Source organism: Chiloscyllium plagiosum, unplaced genomic scaffold, assembly GCF_037043375.1.
Source record: "Chiloscyllium plagiosum isolate Xiang-an unplaced genomic scaffold, Cpla_swu_hap1 HiC_scaffold_9, whole genome shotgun sequence".
NCBI classification, from domain to species: domain Eukaryota; kingdom Metazoa; phylum Chordata; class Chondrichthyes; order Orectolobiformes; family Hemiscylliidae; genus Chiloscyllium; species Chiloscyllium plagiosum.
Window position 1 is genome coordinate 20,860,050 of NW_028270147.1, and position 27,339 is coordinate 20,887,388.

The 27,339-nt window shown below is 41.3% G+C and overlaps 1 protein-coding gene across 3 annotated transcripts in view; it reads left to right on the plus strand.

Annotated features, from left to right (window-relative positions):
• Nucleotides 1-27,339, plus strand: part of rpap2 (RNA polymerase II associated protein 2) — a 132,561-nt gene that overhangs the window by 51,798 nt on the left and 53,424 nt on the right. For all 3 annotated transcript variants that reach the window (XM_043698791.2, XM_087990449.1, XM_087990448.1), the window contains one exon: nucleotides 1,494-1,562. In XM_043698791.2, the coding sequence (XP_043554726.2) occupies nucleotides 1,494-1,562 (69 nt within the window). The remainder of the gene's footprint in view (nucleotides 1-1,493; nucleotides 1,563-27,339) is intronic.

Genomic DNA, 27,339 nt, shown 5'->3' on the forward strand with positions numbered 1-27,339 from the left:
TTCCCTGAAAGTGGCAACACAGGTGCCCAAGGTGATTTAAGAAGGCATATGACATGCTTGCCTTCATTGGCCAGGGCATGAAGTACAAGAGTTGGCAAACCATGTTGCAACTATATAAACCATTTGTTAGGCAGCATTTGGAGTATTGTGTGCAGGTTTGGCACGATGTTACCTGATCTCGAGGGCATTAGCTATGAGGAAACGTTATAAAGACTAGGATTGCTTACACTGGAAAGACAGCAGCTGAGTGGTGACCTGATAGAGGTCTACAAAATTGAGGCATAGATAGGGTGGATGGCCAGAGGCTTATTCCCAGAGTTGAAGTTTCAATTACAAGGGAGCATGGGCTCAAGATGAGAGGAGGAAAGTTTAAGAGAAATGTACGAAGGGAGTTTTTCATGCAGTGAGTGGTAGGAGCCTGGAGTGCACTGCCAGAAGAAGTGTGGAAACAGGCACGTTGGCAACATTTAAGTGGATGGTTACATGAATAGGAAGGGTATGGACTGAATAAGGGTAGAAGGTTTGTGTTTTAGTTCAGTTTAGATTTGCACAGCCTTGGAAGACTGAAGAACCTATTTCTATGCTGTACTTCTGTTTTGTTCTTTATTCCAGAATTGCAATATGACATCTCTTGTCACTTTCCACTCCGTGAGCCTCCATACACCATTTCTGCTACCTCCAGTATGATGTCTCCAATAAACACATCTTCAATACCCAATGCCTACACGCGTTTCAAAGGCACCATTCCCTCAGTGACACCATGGTCATTCTTCTATCGCCCCAACACCTCATTTCTCCCCTTAGCATCTTCCCATGCAAATGCAGGAGATCTAACACTTGGCTTGGTGCCACCTGTGATCTCTAATCTTGCTTGCCCTCTAACCTTCCCTTCTGTTCCTCATCACCTTTCCATCTTTCTTAGCTCCTGCTCTTTTCCATGGTTTTTGGTACTATCCATTGCCTTTTTTTTTAAAAGTAATAAATAGTGTTGGTGAAGGCACTGTTTTGATAGCGTTCAGTAAGTCATCAATGGTAATCCATTGTTCCACAATGTAATGTTTTCATCTCTTCCTTACTACACTGAAAAAGGTTTAAAAACAAAGTCTAGCCAGAGGTGCCCTTGTCCATTTGCATAGTAGCTAGTTAATGGACAGTATAGGCAAGGGCACAGTTACCTGACCAGAAAAAGATACTCTCTCCAATTCTGGACCAGGTATTGTGGAGTGAAAAAGTCATGAGGTGAAGAACGAATAAACAAAGAAAGGTTAAAAAGAAGGGTGTGTGGCAACTTTTCAATTTACTTTTTCATTGTGTATACTTGTCACTATTAAGGCCAACATTTGTTACTTGTGTCTAATTGCCCCAAATTGAGTGGTTTGTAGGCCATTCAGAGGATGGTTAAGTGTCAACAAAATAGCTATGAGTCACTATGTCTCTGCCTCACCCTACTTTACCTCTTTTATCTGATTGTTCCCTCACATTATGTTTTTCAGGCTAACTAACACCAATATCATTCACACAATTCCAGAATGGACTTTAATTGCAGTCGTGATGCTTTCAGTGTAAGTATTAATAAAGTTCATTTTTGTTCAGAAGTTAAAGCTAAAGGTTTTTGAAATGGATAAACGAGAATTTGTTAAATCAAGAGGCCATAATTACTGCAGTCCAAACATTTGTTAAAAAGCCAGAACACTCTACAATTAAGGACGTAGAAGGAGATAACTGTGTTATGACATCCTCTGAAAGAGATATGAGTCTTGATCTCAATATAAGAATTTAGAAGAAATGGCATATTGAGTGATGTGGTTGGGAAAACGTGGTCATGTAGCAGCATATATATTGCAACATTGATATACCATTTCTTTATGATCATTACTAGTCTGTATACGCCATGCTCGCCCACCCTCCAAATTACGTGTTCTGTGTGGAGGCAGAACACACAGGCATGATCCTAATTAATACTTTACTTCAGTCTTCTGAGGAGGGGGATAATGTAAATAATGTAGTTAATGTCAATAGAATGGGATAATCTAGTATGAGGGGAAATGTTAATGGGTTTAACATCTTTGAAAGTGCATAAACCTTACAAATGAAATGTATCTCAGCTGCACAGAAATAAGGAAAGAAACGAGTAAACTGTTGTTTATAATTTTTTATCATCCTTTTAACAAGGGAGGAAGGGGAGATCAAATAATTGCAAATCAGCCCAAATTTGTTGATGGCAAATTGTTGGTGATAATTTCTGAAGCAAAGCAGAAAGGAGGTGAGGTAAGGTAAAGGTGACTGCCCTTGACATCAAGGCTGCATTGGACTGAGTTTGGTATCGAGGAACCCTAGAAAAACTGGAGTCAATGGAAATCAGGAGGGAAACACTCTGCTAGTTAATTTCATACCTGGCACAAAGGTTGTGGTCATTAATGTTCAGGTCATCTGTGCAGAAGTCTTTAAGGTAGTGACCTAGGTTCAACTGCCTTCAGATGCTTCACAATGACGTTCCTGCCATTATAAGGCCAGAATAGGTGGTGTTTTCTGATTGTTCAATCCCATTTGTGACTTTTCAATTACTAATGTCCAAAGGCGGCAAGACCTAGATGATAATCCTTTTTGGACCAGCAAGTGGCAAGCAACATTCAGGGAACACGAGTGACAAACCCATGACATTCGGTGGTCATTACCATCACTGAAACCATGCTATCAACATCCTGGATTGTCATTGACCAGAAACTGAATAGGACTAGCCATATAAATATTGTGGCTTTGGATATATATATTTGCTTGCTGAGCTGGAGGGTTCATTTCCAGACGTTTCGTCACCCTACTAGGTAACATCTTCAGTGGGCCTCAGGTGAAGCACTGCTGATAATTCCTGCTTTCTATTTATATGATTTGGGTTTCTTTGGGTTGGCGATTTTTATTTCCTGTGGCTGTCATTTCCTGTGGTGAAGTCACTTCCTGTTCTTTTTCTCAGGGGGTGGTAGGTGGGGTCTAAATCAATCTTGTGGCTATAAGATCGGGTGACCTGCAGCAAGTAACATGCCTCCTGAGTCCTCAAAGCCTGTCCACCATCTGTAAGGCATGTCAGGAATGTGTTGGAATACTCTTCTCTTGCCTGGATGGGTGCAGCTCCAAAAACACTTGAGCTTGAGACCATTCAGGACAAAGTGGCTGCTTGATTGTTTGTGGATGAGGTGCCATTCAGTCTCTTCGCCATTCAGTCTCTTCACCACTCAGTAGCATAGAACATAGAAGAATACAGCGCAGTACAGGCCCTTCGGCCCTCGATGTTGCGCCGATCCAAGCCCACCTAACCTACACTAGCCCACTATCCTCCATATGCCTATCCAATGCCCGCTTAAATGCCCATAATGAGGGAGAGTTCAACACTGCTACTGGCAGGGCATTCCATGAACTCACGACTCGCTGAGTAAAGAACCTACCCCTAACATCTGTCCTATACCTACCCCCCCTTAATTTAAAGCTATACCCCCTTGTAATAGCTGACTCCATACGTGGAAAAAGATTCTCACTGTCGACCCTATCTAAACCCCTAATCATCTTATACACCTCTATCAAGTCACCCCTAAACCTTCTTTTCTCCAATGAAAACAACCCCAAGTGCCTCAGCCTTTCCTCATACGATCTTTCTACCATACCAGGCAACATCCTGGTAAACCTCCTCTGCACCCGTTCCAGTGCCTCCACATCCTTCCTATAGTATGGCGACCAAAACTGCACACAATACTCCAGATGCGGCCGCACCAGAGTCTTATACAACTGCAACATGACCTCAGTACTCCGGAACTCAATTCCTCTACCAATAAAAGCCAGTACGCCATATGCCTTCTTCACCGCACTATTTACCTGGGTGGCAACTTTCAAAGATTTGTGTACATGGACACCAAGATCCCTCTGCTCATCCACACTACCAAGTATCCGACCGTTAGTCCAGTACCCCATCTTTTTATTACTCTTACCAAAGTGAATCACCTCACACTTAGCTACATTGAACTCCATTTGCCACCTTTCTGCCCAGTTCTGCAGCTTATCTATATCCCGCTGTAACCTGCCACATCCTTCCTCACTGTCTACAACTCCTCCGACTTTCATATCATCCGCAAACTTGCTCACCCAACCTTCTAACCCCTCCTCCAGGTCATTTATAAAAATGACAAACAGCAATGGTCCCAAAACAGATCCTTGCGGAACACCGCTAGTGACAGCACTCCAAGATGAACCTTTTCCATCAACTACTTCCCTCTGTCTTCTTCCAGCCAGCCAACTCCTAATCCAAACCTCCAACTCACCCTCAATGCCATACCACCGTATTTTTTGCTGTAGTCTACCATGGGGAACCTTATCAAACGCCTTACTAAAATCCATATACACCACATCTACTGCTTTCCCCTCGTCCACCTCCTTAGTCACCTTCTCAAAGAATTCAATAAGGTTTGTGAGGCACGACCTGCCCTTCACAAAACCATGCTGACTGTCCTTGATCACATTATTCCTATCCAGATGTTCATAAATCCTATCCCTTACAATTCTCTCTAAGATTTTGCCCACAACAGAAGTGAGACTCACCGGCCTATAGTTACTAGGGTTATCCCTACTCCCCTTCTTGAACAAGGGAACCACATTTGCTAGCCTCCAATCTTCTGGCACTACTCCTGTAGACAACGAGGACATAAAAATCAAGGCCAATGGCTCTGCAATCTCCTCCCTTGCTTCCCAGAGGATCCTAGGATAAATGCCATCAGGCCCAGGGGACTTATCTATTTTCACCCTTTCCAGAATTTCCAACACCTCTTCTCTACATACCTCAAAGCCATCCATTCTACTTAATTGTGACTCAGTACTCACATTGACAACAATGTCCTGTTCCTGATTGAATACTGACGAAAAGTATTCATTCAGTGTCTCCCCAATCTCTTCAGCCTCCACACGCAACTTCCCACTACTATCCTTGACTGGACCTATTCCTACCCTAGTCATTCTTTTATTCCTGACATACCTATAGAAAGCCTTAGGGTTTTCCCTAATCCTACCAACTAAGGACCTTTCATGTCCCCTCCTTGCTGCTCTTAGCTCTCTCTTCAGGTCCTTCCTGGCTACCTTATAACTCTCAATCGCCCCAATTGAACCTTCACGCCTCATCTTTACATAGGCCGCCCTCTTCCATTTAACAAGGGATTCCAATTCCTTATTAAACCACGGCTCCCTCACACGCCCCTTTCCTCCCTGCCTGACGGGCACCTACTTATCAAGGACACTCAATAGTTGCTCCTTGAACAAGCTCCACATATCAATTACACCCTTGCCTTGAAGCTTACTTTTCCAGGCCACACATCCTAAGTCATGCCTCACAGCATTATAATTTCCATGCCCCCATCTATAACTCTTGCCCTGTAGTGCACACTTATCCCTCTCCATCACGAGAGTAAAAGTCACCGAATTGTGGTCACTGTCCCCAAAGTGCTCACCTACCTCTAATTCTAACACCTGGCCTGGTTCGTTACCCAGAACCAAATCCAGTATGGCCTCACCTCTTGTTGGCCTATCTACATATTGTGTCAGGAAACCCTCCTGCACACATTGGACAAACACTGACCCATCTAACGAACTTGAGCTATAGCTTTCCCAATTAATATCAGGAAAGTTAAAGTCCCCCATAACAACCACCCTATTACTTTCACTCTTCTCTTGAATCATCCTCGCAATCCTTTCTTCTACGTTTCTAGGACTATTAGGAGGCCTGTAAAAAAACTAACAGGGTGAGCTCACCTTTCCTATTCCTAACTTCAGCCCAAACTACCTCAGATGGCGAGTCTTCATCCATTGTCCTTTCATCTTTGACAAGCAATGCCACACCTCCCCCTCTTTTACCCCCACCTCTGACCCTACTAAAACATTTAAACCCTGGAACTTGCAAGGTGTAATTTGCAAGGTGCACTGTAGGAACTCCTTGGACAGCACCTTTCAAATCCACAGCCATCCTGAAGGGCAAAGACAGAGGATATACAAAAAAATTGCCAGCTGCAAGGTTCCCTCCAGCCAGTCTATTCTGACATGGAAATATATTGCTACAGTTTATGTTCCTGGGTTAAAATCCTGAACTCTGATTTTAGTTGCAATGTTGTTTATCTATACAAAATAGAAAGTAGCAATTCAAAAAAGCAGCTCAGCACCGCCTATCTCCTCCAGGGCAACTAGGACTGAGCAATAAAACTGGCTCAGCCAGTGAGATCCATCTATTTGATGATTTAGTGAGTTTTGAGAAGATTTGTAGTTCAGGTTGAGGTTCTGGATCTAAGCTTGCTCGCTGAGCTGGAAAGTTCCTTTTTCAGATGTTTTATCACCATACTAGGTAACATCAGTGAGCCTCTGGTGAAGCACTAGTGTTAGTGATCCGATTTCTATTTGTGTTTTAGGTTTCCTTGGGTTGGTGACGTCATTTCTTGTGATGTCATTTCCTGTTTTTTTTCGGAGGGTGGTAAATGGGGTCCAGGTAGGTGTTTGTTGATAGAGTTCTGGTTGGAATGTCATGCTTCTAGGAATGCTTGTGCATGTCTCTGTTTGGCTTTTCCTAGAATAGATGTAAGGGTGCTAGTGAGAGTGGGTGGTCTCTTTTTATGGCTGGTTTTTTGCCTGTTTGTACAATGTAGTGTTTGTTACAGTTCTTCAAAGGTATTTCATAAATTATATTAATTTTGCTTGTCTGTATTGAGTCTTTCAAGTTCATTAGCTGCTGTTTTAGTGTGGTGGGTTTGTGTGGGCTACCACGATGCCAAGAGATTTGAGTAGTCTGGCAGTCATTTGAGATATCTTTGTAGGGGAGAGTAGCTAGGGTTTCTGGACACACTATTGTCTGCTTGTTTGGGTTTGCTGCTGAGAAATCACCAGACTATGTTCATTGGGTACCCATTCTTTTTGAATACACTGTATAGGTGATTTTCCTTTGCTCTTTGTAGTTCCTCTGTGCTGCAGTGTGTGGTGGCTCATTGAAGTAATGTTCTATCACAGCTTTTTGTGGGTGTTGGGATGATTGCTTCTTGTAGTTCAGTATTTGGTTTGTATGTGTGTTTTCCTGTAGACGCTGGTTTGAAGTTCCCCATTGTCTGTTCGCTCTACTGTGACATCTAGGAATGACAGTTTGATGTTTTCCTCCTCTTCTGTGAATTTTATGCCAGTAAGGATATTATTGATGGCCTTGAAGGTTTCCTCTAATTTGTTTCATTAATGAAAATGGGAAACGTGAGAAACAGTCTGTCATCTTGCTTTTTTGTGGTGTATCAACAATTTTGACTTGAGTTTGGGGAAGATGATTATGACTTTTCCAAATGATTCAAAGTTTTGGCTTGTGTGGTTGAAGGTGAGCAAGAAAGCTGTATCCTGTGGGAAGATATCACTAAATTAGTCAGGTAGGTTGGAAAGTGATAAATAGAATTCAGTCGAAAGAAGAGTAAGAAAATGGATTTGGAAAGGGCAAGCAAGACAAGAGTATTCTATAAATTGTGAGAAGTATAAAGGCATAGAATTAACTTTGGAGACCAAAGTTCTATGAAACAGTTCAAACAAAATGCAAGAAATTTTATAGCCAAGACGTAGAATGTAAAGCAGGGTAATTATGCCTGAATTGTATACAACACTCGTTAGGCCACAACTGGATATTGTGAGCTATTCTACTCGTTGCAAAACAGGAAGAATGCTGGAAAGGTCACGGGAATTTTATGCAAATGTTGGCAGGACTGGAGACTTTTAGCTGAAGGAGAGGTTAAAGTGAGCTGAAATTTTAATTGAGGGATCAAGATGGAAGCAAGTGGGATGCATTATTTCTTTTAAAATATTCCTTCAACGCCGAAGCTATCAACAGACCGAATTAACAATAACAAAAACAGAAACTGCTGGCAAAGCTCTGATCTGGCAGCATCTGTGGGGAGAAAGCATAATTAATGTTTCCAGTCTGATGCCTCTTCAAAACGGTCCTAGTTATATTTTTCAAATTCAATTGCAATTTTTCAAATTCAATTGCAAGCTATACAGTGCTTCTCCTTCAGCCGCCAGCTCAGTGGAACCTCTAGGGCAATGAAGGACTTATTAAAAATTTGCAGGTCAAAATATGCCACAGGCCAACTTTGCGGAATCCTCAGCATTGCATTTCTTTAATGTGATATTGCTTCAATCTGACAGTGTTTCAGCTTTACTATCCCAAAGAAGTGTACACAGACAAGTATTAAGGAAGGCTTCAGTGAGTCTTGTAACCGCATCATAAAGTCAGCTAGTGCTCAAATGTTTCATTAAATCAGAACACAGAAAGTAACTTTACTTGAATGCTTTGTTATAAATTTTTAATAAACTGTAAGAACAAATCTTTTGTCTTTTTGACGACTTGCTCATATGGGTGAACGGTTAATCTGTGAAACAGATTTTATCAATTTTTTAGAAATTTTCCTGGCATAAATCTCTCAGGATTTAGAGGTACCTTTTATTGTAAATTAACAGCAGCATTTTCCTATATATTGGGGTCAAATGCCCTTATACATTTGTATAGATTTTTTTAAAGCAGCTAGTAGTTTGGTAACGCTGGTTGGATTTCAGCCATGACTGGTTAGGAAATATATTTCCTAAATTCATCATAAAAGTTACAACTTCTAAAATATGCAGTTTCCTGTACCTTACAGTTTTAAAATTGTTTTTATAATGAATGTTACTAACCTAGGTCTTCAAACCTTTAGCTTTGAACTTGCCTGTTATGCTGATTTAATTCTTAGTTAACTTGATCAGTGTAGTTTACACTTGAGTCCTTTTTGAATGTACACTAAATGATACCAAAAGATCCAGATAACTGTATACAAATATGACCGTAGTATAAAATAGGCACTTGTTTCTCTTTTAGTTGTTCAGCATTACTGGTTCTTTATCACTGGGTAAAAGCTAATGGAAAGCTTTCAGTGCTTGAGTTGGAAAAAATGTCTTGGCTGATGTTTGTCTGAATTGGCTGATGGCACTGAATTGTGGCCCATTTTGCTACGGAGCTTAGATTTAATCCTCCAAGATTTTCACCTAAAAGCTTAAGCGTGGTTTGCTACACTGGGAATAGTGTGTTAGCTTTGGGGTATACAGTTTAAACATACTTCAGCTGATGTGAATCACCATACAAAAGCCATCAGTCGTTTCAGTTAACTCTGCTATTCGGAGACGTACACAAGGGGCTGTGTTTAGCTAACTTTCACAGTTTCAGGATAGATTCCTAATGGTCTCGGCTCCAGGACGTTTTTCATTTACATTATTTTAAGTAAAACATGCAAAATTAAACTTGTATTATTTAATTAAAGAAGACTTAAATATAACTTTTGAAGTATTTATCTTCAGTGTTATAGGAGCTGTGTTCTTTTTGTGTACAGGAGCAGATCATCTGATGCATTGACCCAAGTTTTTCTGTTGAGATCAATATCTGTCACTGTAAATTTTGCCCACCGGTTTGCATTAATAACTTGTTCCATATTTTCCTGCATTTCTAATTTAAGTGCACTTGCAGCAGACATGGTCACATATCAGAACAGGCAGGGTCTTTTACTTCCCAGCAGAAATTTCTCAAGTTTGTTGGTGGGCAGAGGGTGCAGGAGACAACAGTTGGGATTGATGTGGAGTGGTAGGTATAGGAATTAGCCACTAGAAATAGCAACAGGAATATATAAAAGCATTTAAATCTTCATAACTAATGATTTAGCCAAGCTAGGACTGAAGCAGGTTGAAGTTGCAATTTATTCTAGATTTTTTTCAAATGTTGAATACGACTGATCAAACTTTAGTAGATTAGGTACAAAATCAAAAATGGCTGCAAAAACTCAGCAAATGTGGCAGCTTCTGTGAAGAGAAAACCGAGCTAATATTTTGGGCTCAGAAACCCTTCAGAACCAGTTCTGATGCCAGATTATGTAAACATGCAAGTTCTTACAGGGAAGTCTTTTGTGATGTCAGGCCAAATTGATAAAACTGTTAAATGCATAAAACTAGCATTTTATGTGGAGTGAGTATGAGGGCAAAAGTTACTGTTACTGTTGAGGGAGTTACTGTTATCTCAACATTGGCAAATTACCTTCAGGTGTTAGGCTTAAAGCTTAAAACCATCTACCCCTCCTCCACACTAATTAGGTTGACCAAGCTGTTGGTCCCCATTCTGGTTCTAATACCTCCAGATGTAACATGGAGTCATTTTTGTATGATATTCCTGTAAAGCACCTGGGACACTTACCACTTTAAGGGTACTTTTATAATGCAAGTAGTTGTCACTATAAGCTGATTTTTATCATTGTGTAGGAATACAGGAAATGGGAACAGGAATAGACCAGTGAGTATATCAAGCGTATTGTGCCGTTATACTCAATCATCTACTTAATCATCATTTTCCTTCACAATTCCCATCCATTTCCCTTAGTATGTATAATATCCAGAATATACTTATTGACCCTCTACAGTCCTCCTAGGATTCCAAAGATCACCATCTTTATAGGATAATAAATTTCTCCTCATCAGAGGTCTAAATGATGTACCTCTATTTCAGAGTCTTTATCATATAGTTCTGGCAATATTTCTCTCTCGCTTACTCTATAGTAATTTAATTTTTAATAGGAACCATTCAACTTTAAACTTTATTCCAAGTAATTTAGAGAGAATTAATGGATTTGACCTTTTTTTTAAACTTTTCTTTCTTTCTCATTGTGGAGAAGCAAGTTTGGTTTGGAAGCGGGGAGAGACTGTTGATATGGTGTGAACATTATTAGTTCTGGTGATACTCCAATCAATGAAGAAATGTGAGTGAGAACATGGAACAGGAGATGTAGTGTAATGAATGTTAGCCTTTCCTCATTTGGTATTCTATTCACCTCTGACTCAGGATTAAGACATAAGCTGATACCTCCGTGCATGTGGTACTGACAATGCTATGCAGTTGAAGTTGCTATGTTTTGGATGAAATACTAATGAGGCCATCAAAGCCCTCAGGCAAATCTAATGGGTAACTGTATTGACTCAAGGAAAAGTTCACCTTGTGCTGTTGCCAATATTTATCTCTTAACCAACGTCACAGAAAAAACACATAATCTGATCATTAAGTCATTGTTATTTGTGTGCCCTTGGCCTAAGTTGGCCTTAGAAGTTAAAGAGGAGGACCTCAAAGGTAGTGATCTTGGCATTATTACCTGTGCCTCAAGCTAGCCATTGTAGAAATAGGCAGGATGAATACGTGGCGTGAGGGATGATGTAGGAGGGAAGGGTTTAGATTTGTTGGACATTGGGACCAGTTCTGGGGAAGGTGGAACTATTACAAAATGGACGGTCTACAGCTGAACCGGACTGGAACCAATGCCCTTGGGAGTTTTTGCGACTGCTGTTGGGGAGGTTTTAAACTAATGTGGCAGGGGGCTGGGAACCAGAGGAGAAGACCAGTCGACAGCGAAGTGACAACTGGAGACTGTAAGAATCATGAAGATAGCAGTAATAAGGGGAAGAGTAGGCAGAGAGCAGAAGAACACAAAATAACTGGTGGCCTGAAGTGCATCTACTTTAATGCAAGGAGTATAGTGTGTAAGGCAGATGAACTTAGAGCTTGGATTGGTGCCTGGGAGTATGACATTATTGCAATCACAGAGACTTGGTTGAAGGAAGGGCATGATGATTGGCAACTAAATGTTCCAGGAAATAGACGCTTCAGACAGGACAGGGAGGGAAGTAAAAGGGGGGTGGAGTTGCATTGCTGGTCAGGGATGATATCACGGCTGTGCTAAAGAAGGACATTCTGGAGAGCTTGAGTAGTGAGGCATTATGGGTGGAGCTGAGAAATAAGGGTGCAGTTACATTGTTGGGGCTGTATTACAGGCCTTGCAACAGTGAGCATAAGGTAGAAGAACAAATAGGTAAACAGATTATGGAAAGATGTAGAGGCAATAGGGTAGTGGTGATGGGAGATTTTAATTTTCCCAACATTGACTGGGATACACTTAGCATCAGAGGTCTGGATGGAATAGAATTTGTAAGTACTGTCCAGGAAAGTTTTTTTTCTAGAGCAGTATGTCAATAGTCTGACTAACGAAGGGGCCATATTGGACTTGGTATTGGGGAATGAGCCAGGCCAGGTGATAGAAGTTGCAGTGGGGGATTTCTTTGGGAACAGTGACCACAGTTCTGTAAGTTTTAGAGTACTCGTAGACAAAGATGAGAGTGGTCTTAAGGGAAGAGTATTAAACTGGGCCAAGGCCAGTTTTATCAAAATTAGGCAGGAGTTGGGAAATGTGGATTGGACACAACTATTTGAAGGGAAGTCCACATTTGGTATGTGGGAGGCTTTCAAAAATAGGCATGTCCCGTCGAAGGCAAAGGATAGGAAAGGCAAGCTTCATGAACTGTGGAAGACAGGAGAAATCGTACAACTAGCCAAGAAGAAAAGGCAAGTGTATGTAGGGTCCAGGCAGTTAAGAACAAATTGGGCCCTTGAAGAATATTGGAAGAGTAGGAACAGTCTTAAATGAGGAATCAAGCGGGCTAAAAGGGGTCATGCAATAGCTTTAGCGAGCAGAATTGAGAATCCTCAAGCATTTTATTCTTTTATGAAACAGGCAGGTAACTAGAGAAAGGATTGGTCCATTAAAGGATAATGAAGGAAGGCTGTGTGTCAAACCTGAGAGAATGGGTGAGATTCTGAATGATCACTTTGCATCAGTGTTCACGGAGGAGAGGAGCATGATGAATGTTGAGATTGGATAGAAGTTTGATTAGTCTGGATCATGTTGGCATAAGTAGGGATGATGTGTTGGGTATGCTAGAGGTTATTAAGGTGGACAAATCCTCAAGACCGGATGGGATCTATTCCAGGTTGCTGAGGGAGACGAGAGGGGAAATAGCTGGGGCCCCAACAGATATCTTTGTGGCATCCTTAAACACAGGTGAGGTGCCAGAGGACTGGAAGGTTGCTCATATTGTACCCCTGTACAAGAAGGGTAATAGGGATATTCTGGGTAACTAGACCAGTGAGCCTGATGTCAGTGGTGGGAAAGTTGCAGGAGAAGGTACCGAGGGATATGTATTTGTATTTTAGAAAAGAATGGGCTTATCAGTGGTGAGCAATGTGGTTTTGTCCGGGGGAGATCGTGCCTTACCAACTTGATAGAGTTCTTTGAGGAAGTGACCAAGTTGTTAGATGAAGGAAGGGCTGTTGATGTCATGTACATGGACTTTAGTAAGGCATTTGATGAGGTTTCCCATGGTAAACTAATAGAAAAAGTGAGGTCACATGGTGTACAGGGTGTTCTAGCTAGGTGGATAAGGAACTGATTGAGCAACAGGAGACAGGGAGTAGTAGTTGAAGGGAGTTTCTCGAAATGGAGAAAGGTGACCAGTGGTGTTCCACAGGGATCAGTATTGGGGCCACTGTTGTTTGTAATATACATAAATGATCTAGAAGAGGGCACTGTTGGTATGATCAGCAAGTTTGCAGATGACACAAAGGTTGGTAGAGTAGCAGAAGAGACTGTCAAAGAATACTGGAGAACATAGACTGGAGAGTTGGGTGGAGAAGTGGCAGATAGAGTTCAATCCAGACAAATGTGAGGTGATGCATTTTGGCAAGTCTAATTCTAGACCAACTTATACGGTGAACGGAAGAGCCTTGGGAAAAGTTGATGAGCAGAGAGATCTGGCAGTGCAGGTCCATTGTACCCTGAAGGTTGCTGCACAGGTGGATAGAGTAGTCAAGAAGGCAGTATGGTATGCTTACCCTCATTGGACATGGTATTGAGTATAAGAGCTGGCAGGTCATGTTAAAACTGTACAAGACATTGGTTTGGCCGCATTTAGAATACTGTGTACAGTTCTGGTCGCCACATTATCAAAAGGATGTGGACGCTTTGGAGAGGGTGCAGAGAAGGTTTACGAGGATGTTGCCTGGTATGGAAGGTGCTAGCTATGAAGAGGTTGAGTAGTTTAGGATTGTTTTCATTAGGAAAAAGGAGATTAAGGGGGGACCTTGTTGAGGTCTACAAAATCATGAAGGGTATAGACAGGATATATAGCGATAAGTTTCCCAAGGTGAAGGATCCAATAATGAGAGGTCACGCTTTCAAGGCGAGAGGAGAAAAGTTTAGATTAGATTACATTACATTACAGCGTGGAAACAGGCCCTTCGGCCCAACAAGTCCACACCGACCCGCCGAAGCGAAACCAACCCATACCCCTACATTTACCCCTTACCTAACACTACGGGCAATTTAGTATGGCCAATTCACCTGACCCTGCACATCTTTGGACTGTGGGAGGAAACCGGAGCACCCGGAGGAAACCCACGCAGACAACTTCTGAGGCCTTTATGAGCAGGGTAAAAAAAATTGTTTCCTTGGAAATTAAACAGGCAGCACAGTGGCTCAGTGGTTAGTACTGCTGCCTCGCAGCACCAGGGACCCAGGTTCAATTCCTGCCTTGGGCAACTGTCTGTGTGGAGTTTGCACATTATTCCCTGTATCTGCCTGGGTTTCCTCCTGGTGTTCCGGTTTCCTCCCACAGTCCAAAGATGTGCAGGTCAGGTGAATTGGCCTTGCTAGATCACCCATAGTGTTAGGTGGGTTAGTCGGGGGTAAGTGTAGGGGATTGGGTCTGGGTGGGTTGCTCTTAGGAGGATCAGTATGGACTTGTTGAGCTGAAGGGCCTGTTCCCACACTGTAGGGAATCTAATCTAACCTAAAAATTAGTTGGCGTAAGGTCTAAGCTTTGAAGAATAATTGAATTCCTGTTAAATCATTATTACAGAATAGTGAGAGAAAAATACTAGGCTCAAAGACAAATAAAAAGCAGAGAAAACTGATATTCAGAGTTTCAACAGTTAAATTAAATTTAATATTTACCTCCGATAAGCTAGAGGATACCTAGATTAGAATAAATATGCCCTAACTGAGGCGAGTTTAGACATATCTACCAGGTCCCTGCAATATAACATCATGCATTTAGTACAACTGAAAATGAAGCCAGAGAGTAAGATGACATTTCTGTACAACTTGTGGAGGAGGAGTACCCCTCAAACAATAACTTGAGGATTTTTGTCTTCAAATGTGCAACTGCATTTCCTGAAAGCTGCTGTCCAGTTTATCTGTGAATGATAGTAGCATGAATATTAATTTATTAACAAGATCTGGCCCATGGCCATTGAGCAAATTTTAAGAAATTTTTTGTTTTGGAAGTAGTCTTTCTTCTCAAAATGGCAGTGAATAATAACAGTGGATCTTCTAAAGCTTCATGTTTGTATCATTTAATGGGAGGTATCATTGTGAAATGTACTAAGTATGTAAATGCAAGATTATTCTTGCAAACTAGTTTGATCTAGATGTGGATGGTTCTTGCAAAGTTAAAAGGGAGAGTATTTATGATTTCAGTTTTTGTAAGATTACGGTGTGCCATCACATGACCACTAGATGGCTGTCCAAAAGCAGTATAAGCGTGCAACCATAAACCTGTAAATTACATTGTTTATCACTAATGTGCCAAATTTAATGTGTTTGCCCTTATCCATAGACAGTCCAAAGTAGCTTTCTGTCCAAATTGAAATTCACTTACTCTGTATTAATTGGTTGAACCTTTTTTGTTGTGGAAGTTCTGAACAAAGACTGAACTATAATATAGTCACTAAGTCAAATTGCAGGGGACCTGCCATAAATTTTTGTTAAGCTGAGTTTCACATATCCAAAACAGCATCGGCATAACTCTATTCACTTACAAATATGTTCTTTTCTTTTAGGAAATAAGGATAAAGTGATTGTAAAAAGAGGTGAATAAGTTTTTACATAGTGTGAACAAATTGAGAATACTGGCCTGACCATGTACAGTAAAGGCATTGAAATACAATACTATATTTAGCTGCAGAAAATCTTCTGGTGTGCTGTCTTTGGATTAGTCCATCATGTTATCAGTACAGTCAAACATTTGTGATTTTTGTGCTGCAGTGCAAACTTCTACAGCATGTTTACAGCCTTTACAGCTTCAATTCAGTAAACAGGCAGGTGAGCAGGTGGATATTCATTGTACTCTTCGGAGTCATCAGGGTGGCAACCTTCATCTTTCACTCATACATATTGTCACTTTACTGTTACATGACTCAAAAATACTAGAGTTCATCTGAGTGGTTTTGTTAGCCTTGTATTATGTGCATGGTGCCTCATTATTCACACAGTGTGGCATCTTGGACTTCCATCGCAAGAAGTGGCAGCTGCTTCGTGTTATCCATGTTGGTGATGGTCATTGTACTCTCTCATTCAATGCTTCTCTTCTGTTTCATCCTATTGATAATGTCTGTTGGTGCATACTCATTCAGGATGAGAGTTAGACCATTTTGCAGCCAATATTGCAGGCATACTCATGATTTCTTGCACTAGTGTGACCTAATTCTGCTCAGGGTGTTTGGCACAGTCATATGACAAGCATGCACAAGTTTGGTTAATCTGGAGTCATCAGTGAAATTTCACCTTAGCACATGCATTTTTCATTTGGATTTTCTATTCTGCCAGAGAGGATAGCTGACAACGTCACCACAACCAGAACTTCAGGTTACCCAATTTGACTCCTCATGAGCAGTGATGAGCATTTGATAAGCCTAAAGATATATGCATTTGTCATCTGGGAGTAGGAACAAATGGTGCTTTAAGTGTTGAGTAGGTGGATTAGACCATGTGTAAAAACCAAAAAGAAACCATGGATGCTGTAACTCAGAAACAAAAACAGCAATTGCTGGAAAAGCTCACCAGGTTCTGAGGAAGAGTCACCGACCTGAAACGTTAACTGATTTCTCTCCGCAGTTACTACCAGACTTGCTGAGCTAGACCATATGTAGGCCATTTAGCCCATCAAGTCTGTTCTGCTATTCAGTGAGATCATGGCTGATCTGATATAATGCTCAGCTCCACTTTCTTACCTTTTTCCCATAACCCTTGATTCCCTGATTGGATTAAAAATCTGTCTATCTCAGCCTTGAATATACTTAACGACCCAGCCTCGACAGTCCTCTGCGGTAAAGAACTAAAGATTCAGTATCCTCTGAGAAGAAATTCACCTCATCTCTGTCTTAAATGCGTGACCCTTTATTCTGAGATTATGCTCTTTAGTCCTAGTTTTTCCAACAAGCAGAAATGACCTTTCCACATCCATCTTCACAAGTATTCTTTTAAATATCCAATAAGTACAAGGCCTATCAGCTCCTCTCTGTCTCCTCATAAGACTGTCACTCCATGCCTGGTATCAGCCTAATCAACCTTTTCTGCATACTCCAATGCTAGTACATCTTTCCCTGGATAAGGACCCCAAAACTGTTCACATTATTCCAGCTGTGGTCTAATTAGTATCTTGAATTCTTTGAGAGAAACCTCCTTGCTTTTATACTCTCTCTCCCCATAGAAATAACAGCCAATATTCCATTTGCCTTCCCTATTACCCCTTGAATTTGGGTGCTAGCATTGTCATTCCCAAATCCTTCTGATCTTTTGTATTCTGTAGTCTTTCTCAATTTGAACAATGTTCAGCTCCTCTTCCGGCTAAATTGTATAACCTCACATTTTCCTACCTTGTGTTTGATCTGCCAAATCTTTACCGACTTGCTTAACCAGTCTCTATCCATCTACGGACTCTGCGTTATCCTCATCCCTTGCCTTCACCTTTTTTTTTTGTCTTCTGAAAACTTGGCGACAGTACATTCACTTTGCGCATCTGTATATCTGAAAACCAGAGGACCATCCAGTTTCTTGATAAAAGATATTTTCAGTTTTTGGGTCCATTTTGTCTGTTCAGGAGTAAAAGAAATTCGCTTATCCTGAATTGGCCAAAGGCCTTAATTCAGCATGTCCAAAGGACTACTCCAGGTATGCTTCCGAAAAAACTTTAGTTTTTAAGTCCTTTTGGTGTACAGATGTACGGATAAAGGATTCCTGACCTGTATTGTAGATAATTGTGACTCTAATGTTGATTACTGACATTCCCACTAGTTACAGCTTACTTCCTGAACATGCCCCTTTTTATCCTAATTCTGTCTTCTATTAGTTAGTTGGGAAGTCTGTACATTGCCTCTGCCTCTGTTGCCTAGACATTACAATCGTGAGTTCCCAATGAAGTCTTTCAATGGGCCTGTGCCTTCTTAATTGATCTTGCTCAGTTTGGTGGAGAGAAAGCAGAATTAATTTTTTGAGTCCAGTGACCATTCTTCAGAACAGAATACAAATAGGAAATGGTTGGCATGTATACTGGAGATGAGATGGGGAGAAGTGGGAGAGCAAATGGATTTACCTTCACTTCCCTCAGTCTAATCTACTGTATTTGCTACTCACAATGTGATCTCTTCTACATGAGACAAAAAATACAGACTGTGCGACTGCTTTGCAGAACACCCATGTTCTCCTCTCTGCAAAAAGACTCTGAGCTTCCTGTTGTCTCTCACTTCAATGCACCACCTTGTTCCCTGGCCAACATCTCTTTCAGGATTGCTGCAGTTTTGTATTGATTGCTTGTCGGTCTCACAAATAGAAAGCAGAAGAGAACAAATGATAGAGGAATTGATTGTTTCCAGTTCTGTAAAACAGTTGGATTTATAATGTAAACTGTGTCAAGGTTCTTCACAAGCAGCCTTCAAACATAATTTGACACCTATCTCTACATGAGATATTGAGACAATTAGTCAAAAGCCTGGTCAAAGTGATGTGTAATATTCGGCAAGCAAATAAGGAAGTAAAAATGCTGAGTTGGCAATGAAACCAATTTATTCCATGATTCATATATATTGTGTTCTACCCTGATCCCTGTTGCACTCTAGCTGATTGGTTCTTCAAAGTTTTAGTGCTCACGTTTCTGCAATGGTAGAAGCTATCTATTGAGCTTCAAACCAGGAGATAATTCTACGATTTTCCAATTCACTTAATGTCACATCAAATTACAGTCATTCAGGAACAATTATTCTAAGACTCTGACACTTGTTTCCTGCACAGTTCATCCTTATTCTTAGAATGAGTGGCAATTTGACATGTTCAAAAGGATTGAGTAATGTAAGCTCATCTATTAATGAATACAGTGTGCGTTTCAAACCTGTCTTAAATTTATCACAAATTGTCAGTCCCTAGCTGTCACTTTTATATGGCATATAATTAACTTTTAGGCTCTCTTGGTAGCTCAGTCTAGTCAGTTCTGATACAACACAATAGTTCCATTCTCACGTAATCCCAATTTGTAAGAAACTCGTGTAATGGGACGGGAATTGTGTGATAGCCAACGTAGGTAAGGAAAGTTCGCATTCTACAAATAACTGTCTAAATTCTTCAATAGCATTAAAGCCAATTCACGTTGAAGAAACACACATGATAGTATAACCAACTGTGTTACAGTATTCTGAAATTTCTCCTCTTACTGTACATCACTAGTTCTGGAGTTTCCTAATGATCTATCCTTGGCCATCTCTACATGCCCGAGGGTGCACCATCGCAATCAGTGCTGGGTTCCTTATTGTCAGTGTTGTTTATATGCAATATAGAACAAAAGATTGGCTGGGTGGTTGAGAGTGAGGAAGAAGGACCGAAGTTACAGGATCCATTGATGATATGAACAGATTTCAGAATGGCAGGACACCAGGAGGTTCAGAAGAATAGCAAGGTCTTGGGGTGGTCATTCATACATCCCTGAAGGTAGTAAGATAGGTTAATAAGAAGTTAAGGAGGCATGTAGAACAGTACTCTTTTCCCCTCTCATTTGGAATTGAAAAAATTCATCAATTTTGCTTTGTTTCCATTCTGCCCTCACTGTCAGTTGGTCCATCTCTGACTCCTTCCTTCCATTCCTTGACATCTGGGTTTCACTTTCAGGGTATGGGCTCACCACCAGTATACACTGCAAACCCATAGACTCCCACGTTACCTTGATTATATATACTCACACCTTGCTTTCTGTAAGGACTCCATCCCATTCTCCCAATTTCTCCATCTATGTCGCATCTGTTCTGACAATGCTACCTTCTGCAGGGGGTCCTCCAAAAAGTGTACCTTTTTCCTCAATTGAGGATTCCCACTTCTGTGGTTGTCAGGGCCCTTATCCAATCTGTCGCCTGCACTTCTGCCCTCACCCCTTCCCTACCAAAACAATAATAGAGCCCCTCTGGTCTTCACTTACAACCCCACTAACTTCCACATCCAAAGACTTGTAAGCTGCCATTTCCGTCAGCTCCAGTGGGATGCCATCACCAGACACATTCGCCTCCCCTCCTCTTGTCAGCATTCTGCAGGGACAGTTTCCTCCAGAACACACTCTGGCACATTCTTCCTCCATTCCCAACACCTCCCACCCCCTACAACACCTTCCCATGTAAAAGGTTCTTTTTCGGAATGGCAGCTGGTGACAAGTGGGGTCCTACAGAGTTGTGTTGGGGCCGCAGCTGTTCACTTGATTTATTAATGATCTGGATGAAGGGACTGGGGGCATTCTGGTGAAGTTCGTCAATGATACAAAGTTAGGCGGACAGGCAAGTAGTTCTGAGGTGGTGGGGAGGTCGCAGAAAGATTTTAGACAGTTTTTAGCAGAGTGGTCAAAGAAATAGCTGATGAAATTCAATAAGAGCAAATGTGAGGTCTTGCACTTTGGGGGAAAAAAAGAATACTGGCATGGACTATTATCTAGACTATTTCCTCACATATGATGAACAGCTGAGGATCCTGGGATTGTATTCATTAGAGTTTAGAAGGTTGAGGGGTGATCTAATAGAAACTTACAAGAAATGCATGGCTTAGAAAGGGTGGACGCTGAGAATTTGTTTCTGTCAGGTAGGGATTCTAGGACCCACGAATCAGCCTTCGAATCAGAGGGGGTCAATTTAAAACTGAAATGAGGAGCCACTTCTTCAGCCAGAGTGGTGAACCTGTGGAATTAATTCCCACTGAGCGCAGTGGAGGCTGGACGTTAAACGTCTTCAAGGCAGAGATTGATAAATTCTTGATCTCGCAAGGAATTAAGGGATACGGGGAGAGTGAGGGTAAGTGGCTTTGAAATGGTCATCAGCCATGATTGAATAGCAGAGTGGACTCGATGGGCCGAATGGCCTTCCTTCCACTCCTATGTCTTATGGTCTTATTCGACCTTTATTTTCTGCTGGTTTGCTATCCATAATCTCCTTGTTTGTTTCTTTGGGCTCTGTCTCCTCCTATTTGGTCTCCCACCATCCCTAACTCCCAATGCCACAACACATTCCCCATGCCAAATCAGCTTCAGCATAAACACCACTTTTTCTAGCTACTAACCGTTCTGATGATGAGTCACTGGACTCAAAATGGTAATTTTGCTTTCTTCCTGCAAATGCTGCCAGAGCTGCTGAGTTTCTCTAGCAATTTCACCAGGATGTTGCCTGGGATGGAGCAGTTTCACTGTGAAGTGAGACTGGATAAGCTTGAGTTGTTTTTCTTTTAGAGCAGAAAAGGCTGAGAGTGGACCTGATTGAGATGTATAAGATTGAGGGATATGGGCACGCTGGATAGAAAACAGCTGTTTCCCTGAGTTAAATGGTAAACAACGAGGAGGTATGATTTTTAAGGTGAAAGGCTGGAGTTATAGAAAAGATTTGAGGCAATCGTTTTCCAGAGAGTGATGAGAATCTGGAATGAAAGGGTAGTTGAGACAGGAAATCTCAACTTAGATGAGCACTTAAAATATCATGTTCAAGGCACTGGGCTACATGCTGAAAAGTGAGATTGCTATAGATTTTCAGTGTAGACGCGATGGGCTAAAGGCCCTCTTCGATATTGTATAATTCTCTACAGGGTAGACTTCCACATATGCACCAATGATAACCTGACTTGCCTCAACCACCTCCTGACCTTACCATTGTCTCCAGAGGCCAACTTATCATGTACAAGAACAAAGTAGACTTGAATAAAAGTACTTTTATTTCGAAAGGAACATAATTCACAAGAGAACAGAGACAAGTACTGTGCATTATTAAAGACAATAAAAGCTCCTATTAGAGCAGCTATAAGGTCAGTGGAGTTGGTAATGCACAACTGTGATAAAAGCTCTTGCAACAATTTTAGGAGTCAGAAGGCTATTAAAGATTGCAGTAGGGCCATTGAAGGATTTGGACAGATTTTGAATGGACCTTGCAGTAGAAGTCATTGATTATTTCTTTGCATTAATCTTAAGTTCTCTCGATGCTCAGTTGCTGCAAGTAAAAATTGAGAAATTTAAAATTGGTGATACTGTTTAGGGATGCTGCAGCTGCTAGATAAATATCTGAGGAGTGGGGCTTCGACCGAGTTCAGTCCAAGCAGCGACAGGAGGAACAGAGCAAAGGAGAGTTAACCTGGGGGTGAACAGCAGCCGGAGCAGGGTGAGTCAGAGTGAATGTGGAGCTGAATCTGGGGGTAGAACTCCAGAAATGAAGTCATGATTCAAAAAGCGACATAGTCTTGGTTGCTCAGGAAACAAGCTTGCAGTCTGAGTGATTAGGGCCGGAAGAGAGAGAAAGTACTTGATTTTTATAGTTGCTAGGAAATAGTGCATGGGAGTGAGAGACTGCATTTGGTGATGAGTGGATAAGGTTATATAATTTCCTGGATTATCGTCTGTCATCAATAAGGTTGATTTAGTTGATAAAGTTCACAATGACAGGAGAACTTGGGCATGTGGAATGCTCCTCCTATAATGTGTAGGAAATCAGAGATACTTCCAGTGTCCATGGTGACTATGTATGCCTATAAATCCTGATTTTGCCAGAGAGTGCACCTGGAGTTGAGAATGGATTCACTATGTATTTCCCTCCCCATTGCTTTCCGCAAAGACCGTTCCCTCAGTGACTACCTGGTCAGGTTCACTCCACTGCACACCCCCCCCCCCCCCCCACCCCCCCCCCCCAAAACAAACCACCCTCTCGTCCTGGCACCAGGAATTGCAAAACCTGTACCCACACCACCTCCCTCACTTCCATCCAAAGCACCAAAGGAGTCTTCCACATCCATCAAAGTTTCACCTGCACATCCACCAATGTCATTTATTGTATCCGTTGCTACCGATGCCGTCTCCTCTTTAGGGAGAACAGACGCCTCCTCGCAGAGCGCTTTAGGGAACATCTCTGGGACATCTGCACCAATCAACCACACTGCCCTGTGGCCCAACATTTCAACTCCCCCTCCCACTCTGCTGAGGATGTGCAGGTCCTGAGCCGCCTCCACCGCTGCTCCCTCACCACCTGACACCTGGAGGAAGAATGCCTCATCTTCTGCCTCGGAACACTTCAACCCCAGGGCATCAATGTAGACTTCACCAGTTTCCTCACTTCCCCTCCCCCGCACCTTACCCCAGTTCCTAACTTCCAGCTCAGCATTGTCCTCATGACCTGTCCTACCTGCCAATCTCCCTTCCCACCTATCCACTCCACCCTCCCCTGTGACCTATCACCTCCATCTCCACCCCATTCACCTATTGTACTTTTTACTACCTTCTCCCCAGCCCCAGCCCACCCCGCCCCATTTATCTCTCCACCCTGGAGGTTCCCTGCCTCCATTCCTGATGAAGGGTTTTTGCCTGAAACGTCGATTTTCCTGCTCCTCAGATGCTGCCTGACCTGCTGTGCTTTTCCAGCACCACACTAATCTAGACTCTCACTATGTAGCATCCATGTGGCTGAGAATGTCGTGGATAGCACATTTAGCAATCTGCTCTCATCACCAATAAGGGCTACACAGACAGAAAAGTTGGGTGATCACCAGGAAGACCACCATAGGCAGGCAGTGGAAAAATATGGACTTATTAATGATAGGCAACATGGCCTTGAAAGGGAAATATCCTGTCTCTCAAGCTTGATTTGATTTCTTAAAGGAAATGACAAATGACTGATGAGGGCTAGTCTGTAGATGTTGTCTGTATGGACTTTAGCAAGGTCTTTGATAAGATCCCTTATGGTCGGCTATTAGAAAAAGTGAAGTGACATTGAATCTGTGGTAAGATGAAAACAAAACTGGCTTAGCCATTGAGGGGTGAGTAACCGTGGAAGGGTGTTTTCTGACTGGAGATCTGTGACCAGTGACAGGGATTCCTGCTGTTTGAAATATATTTAAATGATCTGGAGAAGAATGAATGTGGCATGATTAAGTGGCATGATTAAGTTTGCAGGGCACGCAAAGATTGGGGGAGCTCTGGATTGTGAGGAGGATTGCCAGAGGATATAGCAGGATTTAGATAAGCATGGACACATGGGTAAAGTGGCAGATGGAGTTTAAGCTGGACAGTTGAGGTGCTGCATATTCAAAGGTTTAATATAGGAGGGAAGTCTACAGTGTGACAGAACCCTTAGAAGCATTAACATACAGAAGGTTCTGGTTGTAGAGTCCACAGTTCCCTGAAAGTGGCATCATAAGGGGTAAGGTGGTCAACAAGGCATATGGCATGCTTCCGTTCTTTGATCAAGACATAAAGTATAAAAATCAGCAAGTCATATTGCAGCTGTTAGGCTATGTTTGGAATATTGTGGATAGTTCTATTTGCCACACTCCCAGAAGAATGTGGCAGTTTGAAGAAGAGACTGAAATGGTTTACCAGGATTTTGCCTGGTTTGGACAGTATTAGGTGAGATTAGACAAAATTGGTTTGTTTCCATTTGAACATCGGAGGATGAGGGACGACCTGATAGAAGTTTACATTATGCAAGGCATGCATTGGGAAGACTTCAATTATCCATTCAATGTAGAAATGTCAATTGCTAAGGGACGTAGATTCATGGTAATGGGGTGAAAGTTTAAAGGAGATGCGAGAGGAAAGTTCTTTACACCGAGGATAGTAAGTGCTTGGAATATGCTGCCAGAGGAGGTCGTGGAGGTGGATGCAATAACAATGTTTAAGAAGCATTTTGACAGGTAATGAATAGGCAGGGAATAGAGATGTAGAACACTTGGAGGCAAAATGTTTTTAGTTTAGAAAGGCATTGTGTGTCAGCGCAGACTTGTTGGGCTAGAAACCCTGTTCATGAAAGGCATAGATAAGATGAATAGCAAGGGTCTTAAAACAACTGAGATGTTGGTTGGGCCAGTGTTTCATTGTCCATCCCTTTTTAAGGTGGTGCAAAGTGATTTCTTGAACTGCTCCTGTCCATGCGATGTATTTATTTCTACAATGTTGTTACGGAGGAAGTTCCGAGGTTTCGACCAAGCAACACTGATACTACCGGATTATATTTCAAAATCAGGATGGCGAATGGCTGGACGGAAACTTTACTGTTGGGGTATTCCCATGTACCTAGATTCTCTGGTCCTTCTAAATGGTAGTAGTCACGGCTTTGAAAGGTGCTGCCTAAAATACCTTGGTGAGTTTTTGCAGTGCATCATGTGGATACCAGCGTGTGATGGAATACTTCTAAATTGCCTGGATCAGTGCAGCACCTAAAACGCTCAAAGTATGACACAATCCAGGACAAAACAGCCAGTTTGATTGACATAACATGCCCTTTAAATTGGTGCAGCATACAGCAGAATGATAACTAGGTGCCAAATTGCAAAGTTGAATTATATGAACTACATTCTCTGGAAATTAGAAAATTTAATCTAAATTTTCAGAGGATTAGGGAGAGTTGATTGGAAATGGAAATATTTTCTGCCTGTTGGGAATTAAGAACTTGGATGCATAATCTAAAAGTTAGAATCTGGCTTTCCTCAGCAGGGCCAGGAAGCACTTCTATACACTAAGTGTAATAGAAAATTGGCAATGTCTTCTATTTTAATGCTCGTTAATTCCTAATCTTAAAGCTGATTTTTATTAGCCAATAGGTTTGAAAGGATATAGGACAAAGTGTGTATGTGTGGCGCTGGGTAACAAATCAACCAAGATGTTATTGAATAGTGGAACAGACTAAATGGAATTAATTGGCTATCCATATCCCAATGCTGTCCCACCTTGTTTGTTTGATGTCTTTGACTTCTTGTCTCTAGATCAGCTGGTCATGCACTTTTTTAAAAAAAGCAAATTGAATTTAATGCTCACTGGAAGAGCACAGTCAGAAAGCAGACATATGACCCTTGAGTGGATGGTGGGAACTTCAGTACATGTTTGAAGAGAAAGAGGGTTCAGATTTGATGTACAAAATGGGTTTTGGAAGGGTATTGAAATACATAGGTAGAGAGATGCATTAGGCAAAACTTGTGGAACTTATTCAAGCAGATAGTATAATGAAATTAAATTACAATATATTAAGCAGCAATAAAATGTTCATAATTTAGTATTTTTTTTAAAAGAACTCTTTGTGCAGTGAAGATGCCTGCATATTATCAACCAATAGTTGCCATTAGTCTTTTTCTATAGTGTATTTACTGTGCTATCCTCGTCAGACCTATTATCCACTTAACTGCCTGTTCAGTTTTAGTTTCAAGGATTAACCTTCGTCCAGCTGCTGAGAGAAACTGCATGTGTTTACATCGCTAAACATTGTTCATTTGATTATTGCTAGAGAAAGTATTAAAAGTATAATCAATTTTATGAATATTATCTCTGTCAAAGTTTGCACAGGTGAGCATTTTTTCACAGACTTGATAAAGTTTATCATTTACTGCAGTTGATTATCACCTGTCAGGGTATTGTGGTCAGCTCTGAAAATATGTCACTACCCACTACAGTGGCAAATGGACATGTATATTTGTGAACTTGGAAATCGGAAGTGGAAGAAAAAAATTAGTTTGGTTGTTTGATTACATTTAATGAATGTTTTGTATATTTGAAAACTTTGTTCATTTTTTTCTTTGAAACATTTATATTTTTCTTTAACATACTTTCTTTTCAAAAATTGAACTGATATGAGTGCGAGTTTACTCAGTATACAATAAACCTATAGGCAAATGACCTGTTAATGGAAATATTAAAAGAAGAATTGAAATAAGTATTTGAGAATGGAGGCTAAATAACATCTGTGTTCTTGGTCTATAATTTCACTTTATCTGAAGACTGCATTTTGTCTTGATTTTCAATGCTCAGTGCCATTCAGATGGAATGCATCTTTTTAGAATTATAATTGTTTTAATAATCTGGGTTAGAAATAAATGCAGTAATACAGGAAGTGAAATAATTCAAAGATTTTTAATCTTATTAGAGTTAGACCTAACTTCATCAGTAAGCCTGTGTTGACTTTTTCTATTTTGGAGAAGTTCCCAATAAAAGGAAGAGGGGGATTCCCTCATTGAATTTGTTGTAAAAGGCAACATCTCATTGCAGAGATGGGTAGAAAGACAAAGATACCTATGGAACAGCCATAAATCATGAACGGTTTTGTCAAGTAGGTCATTAAAATCCTCAGTTCAATGTTTGCACACAAGG